The 20435-nt window shown below is 40.3% G+C and overlaps 1 protein-coding gene across 1 annotated transcript in view; it reads right to left on the bottom strand.

Annotated features, from left to right (window-relative positions):
* Positions 1–353: 353 nt before the first annotated feature.
* Positions 354–20435, bottom strand: part of LOC124551100 (nuclear RNA export factor 1-like) — a 137933-nt gene continuing 117851 nt past the window's right edge. The window contains exons 15-16 of the mRNA XM_047126029.1: positions 16099–16244; positions 354–3035 (exon numbers count right to left, since the gene is read on the bottom strand). Of these exons, the coding sequence (XP_046981985.1) occupies positions 2915–3035; positions 16099–16244 (267 nt within the window). The 3' untranslated portion in view covers positions 354–2914. The remainder of the gene's footprint in view (positions 3036–16098; positions 16245–20435) is intronic.

Here is a 20435-nt window from a genome sequence, read left to right as displayed (position 1 = left end):
TGTATTACTTATTTTAGGTTCACAAAAAGCCGCAATCAACATTTCAAATGCAGTGTTGCACTTTATTCCATTTTTCAAGCAAAATTTAATGCACATTCTTCAATCTATCTTCTTTGAAAGAAAAAATTCTTCGAGCACCTGAAAACATATATAACGTTTTTGACTGTCTACAATAAATTAAAAATTCAAAACAGCTGAAAATGCAAACATGCATCATAAACATGTATTCTAACAAGATAAATAAATAAATAAAAATAAAAAAATACTGAGAATCAGTTGTATAAAGCCTACAAAATTAAAATATTCCTATTACTTTTGATCACATCTTGTATTTGCATATATTAAAATTCATATTAGCAACATAACATTTCATATTTTATTGTCTTTCATATCACAGAGACTCCTGGGAGCCAAGCATTGTATGTACACATACAAAATAAATATAGCTGATTCAAGATTTTATTTTCAGACTGATTTCACATAAGAAACCGTTTATTTACATACAATATAATGAACATTACATTAAATTATCAGACACAAATGCTAGCTGGTATTTACTTTCAGGATGTGAAATATTCAGTGTTGTTGATACACACGTATAAAAGAAAATGTCCACAGCACTATGCTAGCTTTCAGAAGTATTAGATATTACCTCGGGGCAGGAGAGAGAAATAAGTTGTGGGAGATTAAAAAGGGAGAACATATCAGACTGCAGGATGAGAGGGAGCCATGAACCTGTTGTGTGTAAATTACGTTGCAAATTGTACGACACATGACATAGAAATAATATACAACAGAGGTCGGTTTGCAGTAAGTTAACTTCATAACTATTCTGAGTAATTAACTGTTGAATAATTTTATGCTGGAACGGCTACTGTTAGTAGTTTGTTTGGATGATGTTTCAGAGATCCCCAGGTGTCTGAGAAACGACAGTGTATGGCCGAGTTACAAACAACAGGCAGGCATACGCATCTTGTAGCTGCCCAGTTCCGGGACACCGTGGAAACATGACTGGAAGGCCTCCTACTGTGGACTTCATATTTATAAAATACAATTTAATAATATGAATAGTCCATGTAACAAATTAACATTGTAGAACAATCAATGATACTTTAGTTCTGTAAGTTACAAAGCCAAAGCGACGTCAGGTGACACCAGTTTGGTTAATAAACTTGAGTTGTCTTAAGACTTGTGTTGTCTTACTGCAATTTAGTGTAAATTGTGAGCTCAATGGCTCTACTGATTTTATCTGCTGTGAGGGAACGTCTGTTATCAGAGCTACGACTGCCATGGAGTTATTGAAAGTTGGATGTCCACTGGCATTAGCAAGGCACACTGGTCAAAGTTAGTTGAAGAGAGATGTAAATAATTTAGGAGGAAAGGAGACAACTCATTGAATCACACAGGCATTGAGTCATTGACAGGCACACAAAAAAGAATGAAAACACTACTAGCTTTCGGACAACCCTCCCCTCACATATTGTGCCGGTTGACTGCAATCACAGTATTGGGCTGCAGATTGGCAGGTTGACTGGAGTGAAGTGTTGTGTTGTGTTGAGTGGAACAGGCAGATGGACAAAAGGGATGGAAAGTGCGAGGAGGGTTGGGGAAGGGTGGCTGACGCAAGGGTGGAGATGGGAATGAGACACACGGACGCTGGAAGTGAGTGAGTTGGTGGGGTGGATGATGCCGATGATGTGGAGGAGAGGATTTGGAGGGTTGATAGGACAGAGCTTGTTGGGTAGAGGCAGTGTGTGCATTGAGATAGGGGAGATTGAGGCCAGGGGGATTATGGAATGAAGGATGTGTTGCAAAGATAACTTCCATATTTATAGTTAAAAAAAACTGGTGCCAGGGGGAAGCGATGGTTGTGAAGCAGCAATTGAACTAAAGTGTGTTGTGGTCAGCATAGCTTTCCACTACTGGGTGGTCAACTCTGCTCTTGCTTCTGAACTACACAGATGGGAGTTATCTTTGTGACACATCCTCTGTTCCCGTAATTTCATAATCTCCGCTATCTCACTGCACCCACATCCTCTACCCGACAGTTCCCCTTCCTCCGCCCTGTCACCCCTTCTACTCCACTCCTCCAAGTCACTGGCATCACTGCCTGTGTTTCTCATTCCTATCCGACACACCTGCTGCCTACCTCTGAGTTGTCAGGCAACCTTTCCCGATGCCTCCTCCCACTTTCCAGTCCCTTCTCCCTCTACCCACCCTACCTGTTACAACTCCCTGATCCAGCTCATTAAAGGATGTTTCAATAGCTAGCAAAGTTTTCATTCTTTCTCGTGTGCCTAATGACTCAACACTTTTACTATTTGGTGAGTTGTCTCCTTTGCTCCTAAATTATTTACACTCTGCCACAACATTCCTTACCTAGATAAAGAGTGTTTCAGTTGAACACTGAAGATACATCCTCGACAACCTGGTCATTCATCTCACCTGGGTGTCTTGAGCGAGCTGGCCTTTTTTGTAATTTTCCCCCACCTAGCTGTCTTGAGTTCCCAAGGAAGGCACTAATATTTCCCCATTAATTCCAAAAGCGTGTACAGTGCCACAAACTTTTATTTGTGTGTGTGTGTGTGTGTGTGTGTGTGTGTGTGTGTGTGTGTGTGTGTGTGTATCAGCAATATAAATATTTCACAACCTCAGTACCACCAAGCAACTCCGTCTCATAATTTAAGAGTTTTCTTAACTTGAATTTTCTTTTTGACTGCTCTCAGCACACTTTTTGCTGCTGATGCACCTTCACTGACCACTCACAAAACTAACTTGCATCAGCTTTTTCTGCAATAGTGCTGGTGCAGCTACAGCAATTACCAATTTCACAAAGGATGCAATTTTACTCAGTAGCTGCTTCAAACACTATACAGACACAGGTACTTGATGAGGGTCAAAAGATTTCTCGCTTTTAAAATTTTGCTGCTGCTTTTAATTTATTGAATCTTTTTGCTGGAATTTTGCCTGCTTTGTATAGTTCCATAAATTTCTCAAGGGCTTCTTTTAGATTCCAGCCTGCCAAATTCAGGCACCTGAAAAGAAAAAAAGAGTGGTATTTATTGTCTAAGGCCACAGAATACTCAAAAACATTAATGAGAAATCTTTTTTGTACCTATTGCAGAATTTCTATGCATGCCTTTTTTCTCCCTACATATTATTCTACAGTTCACAATTAAGTGTTTAGCAGAGAGTGTCTAGAACCACTTCCTGACTAAATCTCCAATGTTCGACTCTCGACACTTAAATCTTTCTGTGTGTGCACTAACAATAAGTCTGTACCTGACTCGATTTTCATGTGCTAGAGCACACACCTGACTTTCACACTGAAGTTTGTCCAGCCATTAATTCACAGTAAAGCTCCAGTCATATGAAATTTAAACTCATTTCTTTCTGTGTCTAAGTTCATTATTTATGTTTAAGAAATTTTACTGAGAAGAAATTTCTTATCCTTTCCTTTTTTTTTATTGTGAATTGTCAAATTTTTTTGCCATCTGGAGGAGAAAGTTGCTTACTGAAATTTCCTTAAAAGACCTTGCTTTAACAAAGACACCTTTGTTTTAATGGCAACCATCTCAACTTACTTACCATATCCATGACACAGTCTCCACCATTCTACAATAATAAAAAATGATCCACCCTTCTTTGAACTTTTTCAGTGTCCACCGTCAATCCTATTTGATAATGATCCCATACCGTGCAGCAATACTCCCTAATATGATAGACAAGCATAGCATAGGCAGTCTAATTATAAAAGTTGTTTTGCACCTTACAAGTGTTCTGCAAATAAAAAACTGTCTTTGGTTTGCCTCTCCCACAACATCTATGTGATGGTTGCAACTTACTTTCTTCATAATTGTAATCACTACGTATTTCACTGAGTTGATGACCTTTAAATTTATTTGAGTTACCATATAACTAAAATTTAAATGAATATTTTAGTACAATCTTTTTATTGCTCACGATCAACTGTCACTTGTTGGATCATCCAGATAACTTCCCCAAATCATTTTATAATTCTTTTTGATCTCCTTATGACTTTTTTAGACAGTAAATGACAGATCATCTGCGAACAATCTAAGAGGGCTCCTGAGATTGTCTCCTAAATTGTTAAAATAAATTAAGGACAACAGAGGGCCTATCAAACTTCCTTGGAGAATCTTAGATATAACTTCAGTTAAAAAACCTTCTGGAAATCTAGACATATGAAATCAACTTGATATCCTCTGGCAACAGTACTCATTACTTCGTGTGAATAAAGAGCCCGTTGGATTTCACAAGAATGGTATTTCCTGATTCCATGTTGCTTGTGTGGCAACAGATAATTTTCTTTGAGGTGTTTCATTATGAAGGAACACATTTTATGTACACTCTCCTGTTAAGGAATATACAATTTTTCGAACATCATGGCCGTACTTATTGACCCCTCCTACGATATATGCATCTGTCTTGAAAATGACGCCATCGGAGCAAAATTTTTTACCTTTAGGCACTGCATGTTTAAGAACAGGAAGAAATCACAGGAAAGCAAATCGGAGAATAATGGGGGATGCAGCAGCAATTCTTAATGCAATCTGTGCTGTTTTTCAGGGACAACTCCAAACAAATGTGCTGGAATGCTATTGTGATGAAACAGTAGTTTCTTCTTCACAAAAAAAGATCTATTTCCTCCTGTTTCTAGTTGGATTGGCCCACTATGTTATTGTAGTACTGTCCAATATTATTCTTCCTTTTTCTACGAAGTCTACGAGCTTTACATCCTTCGCATCCCAGAATATTGAATATCGGCTTCATAACTTTTCCTGCCAATGGACTGTTGTCTTCTTTGGAGCAGATTCACCACATGCAATCAACTGTTCTCACTGTTGGCTAGTTTATTGGAGAGGTGAAAATGTAATAGCAGCGGCCTTAAACAGACACAGTTGTATGAAACGAGAAAGTCATCTGAAGTCTTTGTACCTAATATGTCCTAAAATGCCGCACATAAAAATGGGATTTTCGAGTGTGCATACTTCTATTTCCATTGGTGATAAAACGGCAGGGTCAATTGTTTTGGATAGCCTTTGGTATAGGGACCATTTGTATACCCAACAGAAGAATCGTCTTAGTGTTACTATCATCCTACAATACGAATGACACACTTCCTCCTGCTTAGGCAAATGGCGCAAATCAGTTGGTTCTTTTTGCATCTGATGTGGTCTATGGTGGGCTAGATGGGACTCATGAAGGCACCATTATTTCACGGGCAGTTCCTCGGCAAACATCACAAAAAGGGATTTTTTAGTATATTTTTGTTGTCCTCAGCAGACCGAAACCCAGCCAAGATTCCAAGACAGCAATACACAGCAAATGGCTGAAATTTTTATCAGAATTTTGTAAGATCTCGATCCCAATTTTTTAGTATATTTTTGTTGTCCTCAGCAGACTGAAACCCAGCCAAGATTCCAAGACAGCAATACACAGCAAATGGCTGGAATTTTTATCAGAATTTTGTAAGATCTCGATCCCAAGCAACCTTGAAAATTTTCTTCACATCTTTATCAGTTTTCGAGATACAGAGGTTCAGATGTACCCTACTTGTACACAAACAATATGCATTAAAATAAATGGGTTGTAAAGCAAAAACATAGTTTATAAAGTAACGTAGCACAGGGAAATATGCTGTAAAGTGACTCTGTTATCATCTGGGAATACCACATTGTACGAGTGATGCACAAGCATATATATATGAAAGCGTTGGTATGTTGATAGACACACAAACAAACACACACACAAAATTCAAGCTTTCGCAACCCCAGGTTGCTTCATCAGGAAAGAGGGAAGGAGAGGGAAAGACGAAAGGATGTGGGTTTTAATGGAGAGGGTAAGGAGTCATTCCAAAGACTTACCTTAGGGAGGAAAAAAGGACAGGTATACGCGCGCATGCAATATCCATCCGCACAAATACAGACACAAGCAGACATATGTGCGGATGGATCTGTGTGTGTGTGTGTGTGTGTGTGTGTGTGTGTGTGTGTGTGTGTGCGCGCGCGTGCGCAAGTGTATACCTGTCCTTTTTTCCCCCTAAGGTAAGTCTTTCCGCTCCCGGGATTGGAATGACTCCTTACCCTCTCCCTTAAAACCCACATCCTTTCGTCTTTCCCTCTCCTTCCCTCTTTCCTGATGAAGCAACCGCTGGTTGCGAAAGCTTGAATTTTGTGTGTACGCTTGTGTTTGTTTGTGTGTCTATCAACCTGGCAGCGCATGTAGAATCCACTCTGTGGTGTAAAATTTACTTTGGGTTATTTCAATTTCACGTAAGCAAATTATTTAAATTTTACTTACCAAGACATTTCTTTCCATATGCATTATGTATCCTATTGCTGACAGAAAAAGAAGGGAACTTTTAAAAAATTTTCTTAAAAATTTTGGCATGCAAACATATTCACACTTTTTTATGCTGAGACAGTGACAAAGAGATGGAAAAGTAATAAATATTGGAATATAGTAGACAGTGGCTGTGTTATAGGAAGAGCGAAGGAGACAATGGTAGTGAGAGAGAAAGAGAGGAACAGTGACAGAACAGTGCTAGGAAAAAGAGTGAATGAGACAGTGCCAGGGGTGGAGCACTAAAAAGAAAGAGAAAGTGGATGAGAGCCACTAGTAAGGAGAGTTAAAAGTGTATGGCAATGACCATGAGGAAGAGAGAGATAGTGACAGTGCGAAGAAACAGCAGCAGTAGGAAGGAAGGAAGGAAGGAATGAATGAGATATTAGCAATAAGAGAGTCAAGAGGGAGACAGTGACAACAAGAGAAGACAGATGTAGTAGGACAGGACAAATGGGACTGTGGCTGTGACACAGGAGACCGTGACAGAGAAACACAAAGAGATAATGACGATGAGTTGGTCTGAATGAGTGAGTGGAGTAAATTATAGCATGGGAGTGGGAGGGATCTTTGGAACGTTTTTTAAAGGTGCTGTGGTGCTATTCCAATACAGTTGCAATGCTGTTAGAGATCATAGTAATGTCAAGTGGGCTGAAGCTAGAATTGGAATTTGGACTGAGGAGGGAGACATGGTTGGGTAGTACGTGCCGTTATGCAAAGCCACTGCACCAGGGTGGCGCAGTGATTAGTGTACCTGCCTAGTAAGCAGGAGATTGTATCCCAGCCTCTGTACAAATTTTCATTCATCACTTCAGTCTGCATATATACATCACAGATGTTTGAGACCTGAAGAGGTCTCTGCAACCATATAGTTTTGCTTGATATCATTATTTACAGGGGCACACACAGATAAGCTGCACACTCATTTTTCTTGGCCCAGTTTTGGGGAAAATTGTGGCTTATATTCAGGTCAATACAGTGATTTGTCTTAGATAAAATACGTTGTGGTTCCTCACGTTTCCTCAGCACAGTAAGTTAATGGTGTGCTGCCATGTGTTCAATGGCCGACCCAGCCGTCTACTTTAGGTGCTGCAAGTTGTGGCGTTGCGTGTACTTGCTGCCTGGACTCCACAAGACTGCAAACTACGATATGTCTCACAGCCCTATTTGTAGGCGAGTTTGACTCATGATACCAACTAATGCCTACAATACTATTTTGTTTTTCAGAGCTCGCATGGATATTCTGTGAAACGTATGTTCTCTTAGTGTTTCCCACTTCCACAAGCGGCTAAAACAGTGAGCAAATCAGTTTTTGACAAGTGCTGCCTAAAACATAATCACAAAATGAAATACGGTGAGAGAAGTTTCGTAGTGCAAATGCCAAGTTTCTGGGATAGAGTAATTAAGGTGTCTATCAAAATAAATATGTCAGAAAACCTAATAAAAAGGGTCAGTGGTTTCAATTTAAACAAGAGTCAGCATTTAGCACACAATTTATTAAGATTCCTCCAGCCATCACATAAATCAGAGCAGGGAAATGCAGACCAAATGAGCAATTCGTGGGATATCTGTACAGGCTCTGCAATCCAAAAGAGCATCAAGTGGCATTAGTGGGCACTGGGAGTTACGCTCGACTACGGAAAGCAGCGGAAGGCTAACAATAGTTCACAGCCAGAGCATAGGCATCCAGTAAACATAACAGCACTGTTTGCAGCACCGTGAGACGACTGGGAGAGTCGACGAAATACTGCACACTAACGAATCCAGCAATGCTTCGCAATTGTTAAACAAGAATGGGAATTGTATATACATCCCAATCTTCTTCTCCACCCTCTTTCTGCCCATCTCCTCCCCCTCCACCTTCTCTGTCAATCTCCACTTCCCCCTCCCCTTCTCTGTCAATCTTCTCATCCCCCTCTCTGTCCACCTCCTCCTTTCCCCTCTGTCCATTTCCTTTGTCTCCTCTCTGTGCGTCATATGTCCCCCACCCCCTCCCTCTCTGACCTTGAGTTTTTGTTTAGTGTCATTACAAATAAAACATCGATTGGGAATTAAAGTCATTTAAAATGTATGGGTAAATCGATTGGACTCATTGGTGAATGGGGTAAGACAGAGACCTCTCCAGCTGCTAAATCTGTCTGGATAGTAGCTTTAATGGCAGTATTTCACATAGTTGTAATCTGCGAATGGGCAGGATTACGAAGTTTCAGAAGATTCAGATACTGTAGTAGTATTCTCCATTTACTTACAGGCCATAAATAAAACTTTCCTAATTTAAAAGTTTTCTGCTAAATAGGTTGCTAGGAGGTAAAAAGAACAGCACATTATTGTGTATACAATTTCTGTTTAAAATTATGTATAAGGAGAACGAATAATTTTGATGGAAATGAATTGCCTAATTGTTTAAATACCCTGCTACCTTAGTTAAAACTGTCTGTCAGAAAGAAACCAAAGCTACACAATTTCACAGTGTGATGTAGTGGTTTGGTAAGATGGAAAAAAACTGTGTTGAACACCTGAAAGCACAAAATTAAATGAAACATGTTATTTTTGATGTTTTACCCACTCATATTTTCCAGTTTCTTGCGTCAGTTTTTCACCTTGGCTGTGGTACAGGGATTGGCCAAATAATATGAACAAACTACTACGAGCACCACAGTTTTGGAGCTCACCTTCTGACACCAGCATTGTATTTCGTTACCCCTTCACACTATATTGTAGTGGAGAAGTGTTCTGCAATCACCGTAATATTGTGTCAACCTGCATGCAAACTAGTTGAATTAGAGAGAGAGAGAGAGAGAGAGAGAGAGAGAGAGAGAGAGAGAGAGAGGGAGAGGGGGAGGGAGAGGGGCAGGGAGAGGGGGAGGGAGAGGGGGAGGGAGAGGGGGAGGGAGTGGGAGAGGGGGAGGGAGAGGGGGAGGGAGAGAGGGAGGGAGAGGGGGAGGGGGAGGGAGAGGGGGAGGGGGAGGGAGAGAGGGAGGGAGAGGGGGAGGGGGAGGGGGAGGGGGAAGGAGAGGGGGAGGGAGAGGGGGAGGGAGAGGGGGAGGGAGAGGGGGAGGGAGAGGGGGAGGGAGAGGGGGAGGGAGAGGGGGAGGGAGAGGGGGAGGGAGAGGGGGAGGGAGAGGGGGAGGGAGAGGGGGAGGGAGAGGGGGAGGGAGAGGGGGAGGGATGGAGGGGGGACGGAGGGGGAGAGGGGGGAGGGGGACGGAGGGGGAGAGGGCAGGGGGGGAGGGAGGAGGAGAGGGAGGGGGGAGGGAGGGGGAGGGGGGAGGAGGAGAGAGAGAGAGAGAGAGAGAGAGAGAGAGAGAGAGATCTGAGTGCAGCAAGAGAAACAGAGTTTGGAGTACTGAACAATGGGAAAATGCAATGCGGCCCAACAAATACGCTTTTACACTGGTCTACATGAGGAGAACACCAAGGCAGGTGTGAAAGACAAACTGTCTTCTTGCAACTCTGCAGCATGGTGGAGGTTCTGGAGTTCAGAGGATGGTTAACACTAGGCCCAATGGCCACAGTGAAAGGAAATATAACTGCCAAGGTGTCTGAAACCATTTTCGGTGAACTGTTTATTACCTGGTACTCTCAAGTGTATTTAACTGTTGCCTGAGAACTTGCAACGATACCATATCAGCTGGGATTCTGATTTCTTTGCAGAGAAAAAATTGCTGATGTTTTGAGTTTCCAAGTAGCCAGTACAAGTACGAGGGTCTGAGGTGAGAGTTGAGTATGGAATATGTCATGACGGGATGTGCACAAAGCCTTTAAGGGACATAAGTTCTATTGAATATTGTGACTGTTCAAAGCAAGAGAAGTGTTGATGGACGGTAAGAAGTGGAAATGAGATGAAAGGAAACATATTAATTAAAGAAGTCAAGGAAATAAAAGTAATGATAAATCATGAATGATACCGAGCGAGGTGGCGCAGTGGTTAGACACTGGACTCGCATTCGGGAGGACGACGGTTCAATCCCGCGTCCGGCCATCCTGATTTAGGTTTTCCGTGATTTCCCTGAATCACTCCAGGCAAATGCTGGGATGGTTCCTCTGAAAGGGCACGGCCGACTTCCTTCCCCATCCTTCCCTAATCCGATGAGACCGATGACCACACTGTCTGGTCTCCTTCCGCAAAACAACCAACCAACCAACCAAATCATGAATGAAACACACTGGGCACTTAGTGGCTTGAGTATTTAAGATTAACAGTTGTGTGTATGATGAGGACTGTTAACTTTATCAAAATGTATTCAGATTCGAACTATGGAGGCAACAGGCAGATTCAAGCATTTGACATGGTGCCCGCTGCAAACTGTTAACGAAGCTACAAGCATAAGGAATAGATTTTTAGATACGTTAGTGGCTCAAAGACTTCTTATATAACAGAACCTAGCACATTGTCCACGACGATGAGCGTTCATTCAGAGATTAAGAGTTACCCCGGGAAGTGTGATAGGACCGCTCATTTTACTGGGATAGTTTTGGGAAAGTGTGATGCATCTGTAAAGGAGACTGCATATAGGACACTGATGTGACCTAGTCTTTCTTAAGTACTGTTTAAGTGTTTGGGATCTGCACCAGGTTGGATTAAGGGAAGACATCAAAACAGTTCAGATGTGGAGCACCAGATTTATTTCCAGTAGTGTGGTTTCAGTTGACCGAGACTGCAGCTGTGTGTATGAGTTGCGTTTGCGTGAGTGCGAGTGCAAGTGTGTGTGTCATCTACTGTTGACGAAGGCTTCAATGGCCGAAACCTTTAATTGTGAGTCTTTTTGTTGTGCCTACCTGAAACTCAGCATCTTCGCTATATGGTGAGTAGCAACTTTCCTTTTCATAATATTGTTTATTTCCAGTAGGTCTGAACAACACGTAAGTATTGCAGAGATGCTTCGGGAAATCAAATGGGAATCCCTGAAGTGAAGGAGATGTTGTTTGTAAGTAACAGTATTGAGAAAATTTAGAGAATCAAAAGCTGAAGCTGACTGCAGAATGGTTTTACTGCTGCGAACATACATTTTATGTAAGGACCACAAAGATAAGATATGAGATACTAGGACTCATCCAGAGGCATATAAACTGTCATTTTTTCCTCGCTTTATTTGGGAGTGTAACAGGACAGAAAGTGACTAGTAGTGATAAAGGGTACCCTCCGACATGGACTGTACAGTGACTAGCGGAGTACGTATGTAGATGTAAATGTACATTTAAAATTCAATCAATTTCATGTGACACATAGCGGACTTATGGTATCTACAAAAAAACTAGAGTTCTTCAGACAATGAAGAGTGAATTTGAAACACGAACAGCTGCTAGCATGAGTTTCTTAGAAGTAGATACCTTAGGGGTTGCGAAGCAACTCAAATCGCTTGATACGGGCAAGTCTTCAGGTCCAGATTGTATACCGATTAGGTTCCTTTCAGATTACGCTGATACAACAGCTCCCGACTTAGCAATCATATAAAACCGCTCCCTCACCGATAGATCTGTACCTACAGATTGGAAAATTGCGCAGGTCGCACCAGTGTTTAAGAAGGGTAGTAGGAGTAATCCATCCAACTACAGACCTATATCATTGACGTCGGTTTGCAGTAGGGTTTTGGAGCATATACTGTATTCAAACATTATGAATCACCTCGAAGGGAACGATCTATTGATATGTAATCAGCATGGTTTCAGAAAACATCGTTCTTGTGCAACGCAGCTAGCTCTTTATTCGCACAAAGTAATGGCCACTATCGACAGGGGATCTCATGTTGATTCCGTATTTCTAGATTTCCGGAAAGCTTTTGACACCATTCCTCACAAGCGACTTCTAATCAAGCTGCGGGCCTATGGGGTATCGTCTCAGTTGTGCGACTGGATTCGTGATTTCCTGTCAGGAAGGTCGCAGTTCGTAGTAATAGACGGCAAATCATTGAGTAAAACTGAAGTGATATCAGGTGTTCCCCAGGGAAGCGTCCTGGGACCTCTGCTGTTCCTGATCTATATGAATGACCTGGGTGACAATCTGAGCAGTTCTCTTAGGTTGTTCGCAGATGATGCTGTAATTTACCGTCTAGTAAGGTCATCCGAAGACTAGTATCAGTTGCAAAGCGATTTAGAAAAGATTGCTGTATGGTGTGGCAGGTGGCAGTTGACGCTAAATAACGAATAGTGTGAGGTGATACACATGAGTTCCAAAAGAAATCCGTTGGAATTCCATTACTCGATAAATAGTACAATTCTCAAGGCTGTCAATTCAACTAAGTACCTGGGTGTAAAAATTACGAACAACTTCAGTTGGAAAGACCACATAGATAATATTGTGGGGAAGGCGAGCCAAAGGTTGCGTTTCATTGGCAGGACACTTAGAAGATGCACTTACACTACACTCGGTCATCCTCTGTTAGAATATTGCTGCGCGGTGTGGGATCCTTACCAGGTGGGATTGACGGAGGACATCGAAAGGGTGCAAAAAAGGGCAGCTCATTTTGTATTATCACGTAATAGGGGAGAGAGTGTGGCAGATATGATACGCGAGTTGGGATGGAAGTCATTAAAGCAAAGACGTTTATCGTCTTGGTGAGATCTATTTACGAAATTTCAGTAACCAATTTTCTCTTCTGAATGCGAAAATATTTTGTTGAGCCCAACCTACATAGGTAGGAGTGATCATCAAAATAAAATAAGAGAAATCAGAGCTCGAACAGAAAGGCTTAGGTGTTCGTTTTTCCTGCGCACTGTTCGGGAGTGGAATGGTAGGGAGATAGTATGATTGTGGTTCGATGAACCCTCTGCCAAGCACTTAAATGTGAATTGCAGAGTAATCGTGTAGATGTAGAGACGGTGAACAAAAACATTGTTAGGCTGAAACTATTATCTAATAAACAGTGGCTTCAAATGCAAGTATTCTCATTAATTATGAGTGTTATTCACCTGTTTACCTCCAACTGGCTATTAAAAATAAACAAATGCTTCTAGCTTCATGTTGTCTGCACATTTGGAAAAGGAGACTTTGGAGGTCATGTTGTGTCACTCAGCTCTCTTTACATTAGTCAGTCTGTAAGCAGCAATTGGCTGAAATGGACGGTATTACTGTACCTCCTGCCAGGTGTCAAGGTACATTCTGCCATTCATTTCCTCCAAGCAGGAGGAGTCAGAGCTGCCAAGATTCATCGTTAATCATACTGTGTGTATGGGGATAAGGTTATAAGTGGTGGTGTTGTTGGAGTGGTGCAGAAAACTCTGGCACGGTCGCTCAGATGTGCACGATGAAGGTGGACAAGGAAGGAGACTGACAAACTAGTGCAACATGTTGACAAAATTGTACACATGCTCTTAAACACTGTCACAGAGAGATCAGGCCACCCTATTTTTTTCACAGCGAGAATCAAAATGTTCACAATACTGAAAGAATGTGTTCTACCTTAACATTACTACAATGAAGAGGGTGAGTAATTTCTGAACAGAATCTTGACTGGGGATGAGACATGGGTGCAGCATGTCAATTCTGAAACTAAGAAGCAATCCAAAGCAGTGGAAACACACTCATTCTCCCAATAAGTCAAAAAAATTTAAGCAAATACTGTCAAGCCACAAAATGAAGTCTGCAATTTTTTGGGAATGCAAAGCAATTTTGACAACAGGTTTCGCGAGAGTAACGGATGAGAACAATGCGACATCATAGGTTTACTGTGAGACTCTTACAAAACTTTGAAGGCCAGTCCAAAACAAAAGGTGCTGGATTATTATCAAAGTGAAGACCTGGTTGGGTACTCACCACTTTGTGACAAACGATGAGCTAAAGGATGCTGCCAAGACTGCCTAAGGTAGCAAGTGGCATCATTCTTTGATGAATGGAAAAATAAGCTTGTGGCACTGTACAACAAAATGTATGAATTTAGGTGGTGACTATGTGGAGAAGCAATGATGTCAACATGTAAGTATAGTTGATATTTAAACAATTGGAAGCTTAATTCATGAACAGCCCTCGTATCAACTATCCCAAGAACATTATATTATTTTTCAACCAATGATATGAAAAGACAGAAATAGGGATATCGTGTTGGTACTGGATACACAGTCACAGCACTCAATGTTCCCTTGTTCACCTATACATACCCGCTTCACTAAAACTAAATCGTTTCTGATGTCTCATTAAATCTGTGACTGCTATATATAATTTTAAATATAGTGAGAGGGAGAAAATTGTCACAAACTTCGGTATTTGGATAACCAGTACTGAGTGGATACTGTGTGAAAAAAAAAGAAGCAACGCATCTGACTGTTTTGATGGGAAGTCTACCATCTGAGGATGGTCAATATACATAAAACCAGTAATATCAAACATGAGAATGTCCATGGTGGAACAACAACAATATTATAATAAGGATAGATAATTTCTCACCATACAGGAGACACAAAGAGTTGCAGATGGGCAAAACAAAAATACTTCTGTACATTTAAGCTTTTAGACCAAAACGTTTTCGTATGAAGTAAAACACACACACACACACACACACACACACACAGATATATGAAGACCCTCTGTGGCCGCTGCAGAGACAAAGTGTGTGTGTGTGTGTGTGTGTGTGTGTGTGTGTGTGTGTGTGTGTGTGTGTCAACCTCAAAATAAAGCCTTTTGGTCAAAGTTTGAAGTACAGCAGTATTTTTGTTGTGAATGCCTATGACTCAATGACTCCTCTATGTGCTGAGTAGAAATCTGTACCTTTCATAATATTGTTGAAATCAGGAACAGTCATATTAAAAAATGTGGTCAGAATGTATCTGAATATAATACTTTTCAAATTTACAGATGAAAGTATCAGAATGCAGCAAACCCACTCACAGCTAATGAAAAGGGAAAGGACTTCTGTCAGAAGTTTAGCAATTTTCCATCTTCACTACGTGTCTGCCAACTGTTCAGAGCTCCATTTATATAGTTAAAATGATTCAGATAACATATCCATAATAAGCAATAACAGCACTGCAAACCCATTCACAGAAAGATCATTAGCTCATTTCTAGTGATGGTGTAATATATGATTAAATTTACTGAAGTAATCTGCAGGGGATGTCAAATGGTTGCTGCTGCTGCTGTTGTTGTTGTTGTTGTTGTTGATGATGATGATGATGATGATGATAATGCACAAGTCTCTTAATGAGGTGTATTCTTATGCTTTCAGAGAAAGATCAGAACACTTGGACATTACAGTAAATCTAAGTCACTTGTTCTCAAGTGTAACTTGAAAGCTTCCCTCCTGACAAGCTATTTCTATTGCCTGACCTTAGGTCAACATTTTTGCATTGTGAGGATGTTATTCACTAAAGCAAATATATAGTCCATATATAAGTACTAAAGTCAAATGTAGCTCCCCAAAACATATACAAAAATTTATTCAGGCTTATTTATCTGATTCAGCACCGAGTTTGGTTTCCCAAGTAATTTAAGGCAAATGATACAAACGTTTCTACTTCATGCAATAATCAAAATCCTACTGTTTCATTATATTTGTACAATGACAGACTTTATTTGGAATATTATACTTATTCTTATCATTATTGCTTATTCTGAAATTTCACAGACCAGCACATAATTATTTGTCTATTAAATATAATTCTTAGCCATTAGAAGTTCTGGATATGTTACTACATGTTTCATGATTCTGACATTAAAAATTAAAACAGAGGTGTGACAGATTAAAAATAATATAGAAGATTTTCTCTGTAGGAATCCAGTACAAAAATAAGTATACATACGTGCGTGACCAAGAAACTGTCATGTTAGTAAGTTGAGAATACTCTTGTACCATGGAATTTTTCTCACGCTCCGTCACTTGCGTTATTCGTTTCAGTGGTGTAATTTTCTTTTGGTTTGTACATGGCTTCATGTACCTAAATGCATCCTGCAGGAAAAGACAAATAAAAAAAAACCAATCATGTTTTCATACTGTGTCTACAGTTAGTAGTTGTTTCACAATATTGAAAGGTTAAGGGGAAACTAGGGAAATTTGTCCATATGATTTTAGTTATTTTTATTTATCTATCATAATACTGAAATGTTTAAGAATACTGATCTAATGATAAAAAGTAAAAGATGAAATAATGTATTTATATTGGCTCTCCAATAGTCTACAAGTTTAGTTTTCATTACAAGGTATATATATTTTTTTCAGATGTTAATCCTCAAACAAACATTTAAAACATAAATTCTTGCACCACAGATAAAATAATGGAGATAAAGATTTGAATGAAGTAAGTTTTAATAAATAAAATTAAAACAAAATTAATAATAGAAATAATGATTCCAGCCCCATGGACAAAAATATAAATGCATAAAAAGGAATAAATACATAAAAATAATTAATCTATCTGCGACTCAGCATCTCTGCAATATGGCGAGTAGCAGCTTTCCCTTTCATAATATTGTTAAAAATAATTAATCACACTCTCCCCTAGGGTTTTGACTACCTCTTGCTATGCCCTCTAATGAAGAATGTACTACCCACTATCCTTCCCACCCCTCCCAGAGAGGTATTCTGTGCCCACCGAACCTACACAATGTCATTGTCCATCCCTATACAACCCCTGCTCCCAACCCCTCTAGCCCCTTCCCTGTTCCCATTCCAGCACTACACAGTCGTCATTCCATCAATGCACCCAGTCTCTTTACTTCTCTCCTTTTCCGCTACCCTCCCCCCACCCCTCTCTCCCCTGCCCATCCATCTAACCTTCTGACTGTACCTAGCTGCCCTACCCTCCTCCACCTCATCTTCGTACACTTCCAGAAGCAACACTTTACTGTCACCCACCCTTACCTAGCTATCCCTCACCCAGCCTCCTCCTTACCCCCATCACCCGGGTGCCTTTCCCATCATGCGCTGCTGCTCGTGGTCTGGCTTCATCAGCCAGAGACTGTGGTATGTGTGCGTAAGATGTGTTTGCGTGTGTGTGTTTTTGTCTATTTTTGACGAAGGTCTTGTCGGCCGACAGCTCACTTTCTGACAATCTCTTCGTTGTGCCAATATGTGAGTCAGCATCTGTGCTATATGGTGAGTACCTACTATTCTTTTCATAATACTATCACAATCCATTCTAGCTTTTCCATTATTTAAATATAATTAAAGTCACACTAACAAAGAAAACATGAAAAAAGAATGAAATGGAAAAAAACCAAGAGCAAATAAAAAAGCTAATACCATGATTAAAATAAGACCATCAAAATAATGAGCCAAAGAATTATAAATGAAAAAAACTATATTTAAACAAATTAATTGAATAAATATGATGATCAGTCTTTTCAATAAAGATGCAAAGAAAAATACAGAGCACTTGACAAGATTCAAACACACAACCTTCAGCATACCAGTCAAATAATCTAACCAACAGGCTACAGTGCCATTTCAACAACCAGTCCTAGTATTGTTATCACACAGACATTATTAACATGCAGGTAAGACAGGCATTGGCAAAGGAAGTAAAAAACATAATAAAATTATGACAAACAGATGCAAATGACCCACATACTGACAGTGACCCTGTACTATGGATCATTTGCACAGGTGTAACAAGAGTTTTACTATATTTCTACATCTTCTGACCGTGTTTATCTTGGCTAATTTTTTTTGTTTATGTTTTATATATTTGTTTGATGACAATAATCTAGATTAAAACTTGTCATAATGGCAGCCCATTCTTCCTCAAAAGCCAAAACCAGAGAAAGAACTATTGTCAGACACTTTGATCTGGAATGAAGTCAACATTCTAATTCATCCCAATGACGTTCCACTGGGTTCAGATTGGGACTCTGAGCAGGACAGTCCATTTGAGGAATGTTGTTGTCCACAAACAATTGCCTTACAGATGATGATTTATGACAGTGTGCACTGTGAAGCTGATACGTGTGATCATCTTCTCCAAACTGCTCCCCTAGTGTATGCAGTGCACAATACTGTAAAATACATTCATATCCTTCTGCATTGAATGTTTTCTGAAGTGCAATAAGGGGACCACACGCTAACCATGAGAAACACTCCCATACCTCACTGCTGGCACTACTCATTCTTCATGCATTCACCAAACCCAAACTCTTCCGTCGGATTACCATGGGATAGGGTGACGGATCACTCCAAATCACTTGCTTCTAGTCATTCACTTTCCAGTGGCATTGTTCTTTACATCACCTCAAGCATCACTTAGCACCAATTTCATAAATATGTGACTTTAAGGAATTGCTTGACCATTGTACCCCATTCTTTTAACTCCGTATACCCAATCATTGTGGTAGCTGTACTAGTGTAGCACTTTGAAACTTATGTGTGATTCCTTTTGCTGATTTTATGGTATTTTTAGAACCGTTTTCCGCAATGACTGACTGTCTCTGTTTGTCAGTGCACGAGGTGTGGCTGGTCTGTTTAGCTGTGGTCCTTTCTTCATTTTTCCACTTCACAGTCACATCACCAACAGTCAACTTGGGCAGCTTTAGAACGGTTGAAATGTCCCTGGTGGGTATGTTACTCAGGTGACATACAATGACTGGTCGAGCTCTTCTGACTGACCAACTCTGCTGTTACTACTTATTTACTGACAACACAATGCTCCCCACCTCCTTTTGTATTGGAAGCTTAACCTCTCACGACATCTAGTGTCAATTCTGCATTAAAAAAAAGGACGTCCAGAAACTTTTGATCAGTTAGTGTATAGTACAGTATTTAAACAAATTAAAAAGCAAAGCCAACTTGCTTTGGGAAGTGCTTCAAGAACTATAAGAAATTGGCATAAAAAAGCAAGAAACTGAAGCAAAGCAGAAATTAATCAAAGCTCCCCGTTCAGGCCTTGACAGGCCAATCGGGACTGACCGACCACCGCACAGTCCTCTGCCAGTGGTGTGTCTGGATACGGTAAGGAGGGGTGTGGGGTCAGCACTTTCCTCTCTTGGCCAGCTTGAAAGAATAAAATTAAGTGGTGGAAAGGTTTCAAAGAGAGTACTGGGGAAAAACATAAAGCTAAATTAATCGCTTGAATATTATCCTCAGCTGGCCAATAACAGAAGAAGAACAAGAAGAAAAGCATTACAGCTGATTGTTAATAATTATAGGCCTGTGTAGAAAAGATAAATGTTATCCACATCCACTCTGGATCTGCAAGTTCGTAATCGGCATCAGAAAGCCTCAAACACCCCGTCCATGGAATGAAATTTTTAAATCTCTTTAGCCCATTTGATAAGTTCACACAGTAGCCTGAATTAGTTTCATCTACTGCAGTGCATACACTAAGCTGTGGAATTCTGTCACGGACCAATGCCTGGTCCCACTGGAACGTCAATCAAATCAAAATTAAATTAATTTCCACCTGTGTCTATCAGTCGCACAGAAAAAAATTGTAGTCTGATGCTGGCAATTTGATGAGAGGAAATCTCAGACTCATTTTGTATTATATGCAAACAGATTTTATAGCTTAGTGCCATACAGTAACAATGTAGAAGCTGGTTGTGGTGAAATTTTAATGTGGTGTTGCTTGCTACGGTCATGTGCAATAATCACAAGTAAATGAAAACTGTACTACAATAATGGCAATGGGTAGGTGGGTGATTACTGTTATGTGTATGACCACAAGTATCCATTTTTGACAAGGCTTTTACCTGTAATAATTAGTTATGTGGATATCCTCATCTGGACAAACCTCCACAAGCAAGCCTTATTGTCCTTTCTTTAAACCGCAACATTCTTCTTCAGCATTTGTCCACGGCATGTTCCACTAACACCAGCCAGCTACAATTTGCTAGTTACTTTTTATTTTATTTCAGTGCTTATATGCTTATGCATATGCTTATATCCCAAAGAAAGCAGATGTTGAGAGATGTGAAAATTACCGAACTATCAGTTTAATAAGTCACGACTGCAAAATACTAACGCGAATTCTTTAGAGACAAACAGAAAAACTGGTAGAAGCCGACCTCAGGGAAGATCAGTTTGGATCCCATAGAAATGTCGGAACACGTGAGGCAATACTGACCCTACGGCTTATCTTAGACACTAGATTAAGAAAAGGCAAACCTACGTTTCTAGCATTTGTAGACTTAGAGAAAGTTTTTGACA

This window comes from Schistocerca americana, chromosome 9, assembly GCF_021461395.2.
Source record: "Schistocerca americana isolate TAMUIC-IGC-003095 chromosome 9, iqSchAmer2.1, whole genome shotgun sequence".
Classification (NCBI taxonomy): Eukaryota; Metazoa; Arthropoda; class Insecta; order Orthoptera; family Acrididae; genus Schistocerca; species Schistocerca americana.
This window is presented reverse-complemented; position numbering and strand designations above follow the sequence as displayed.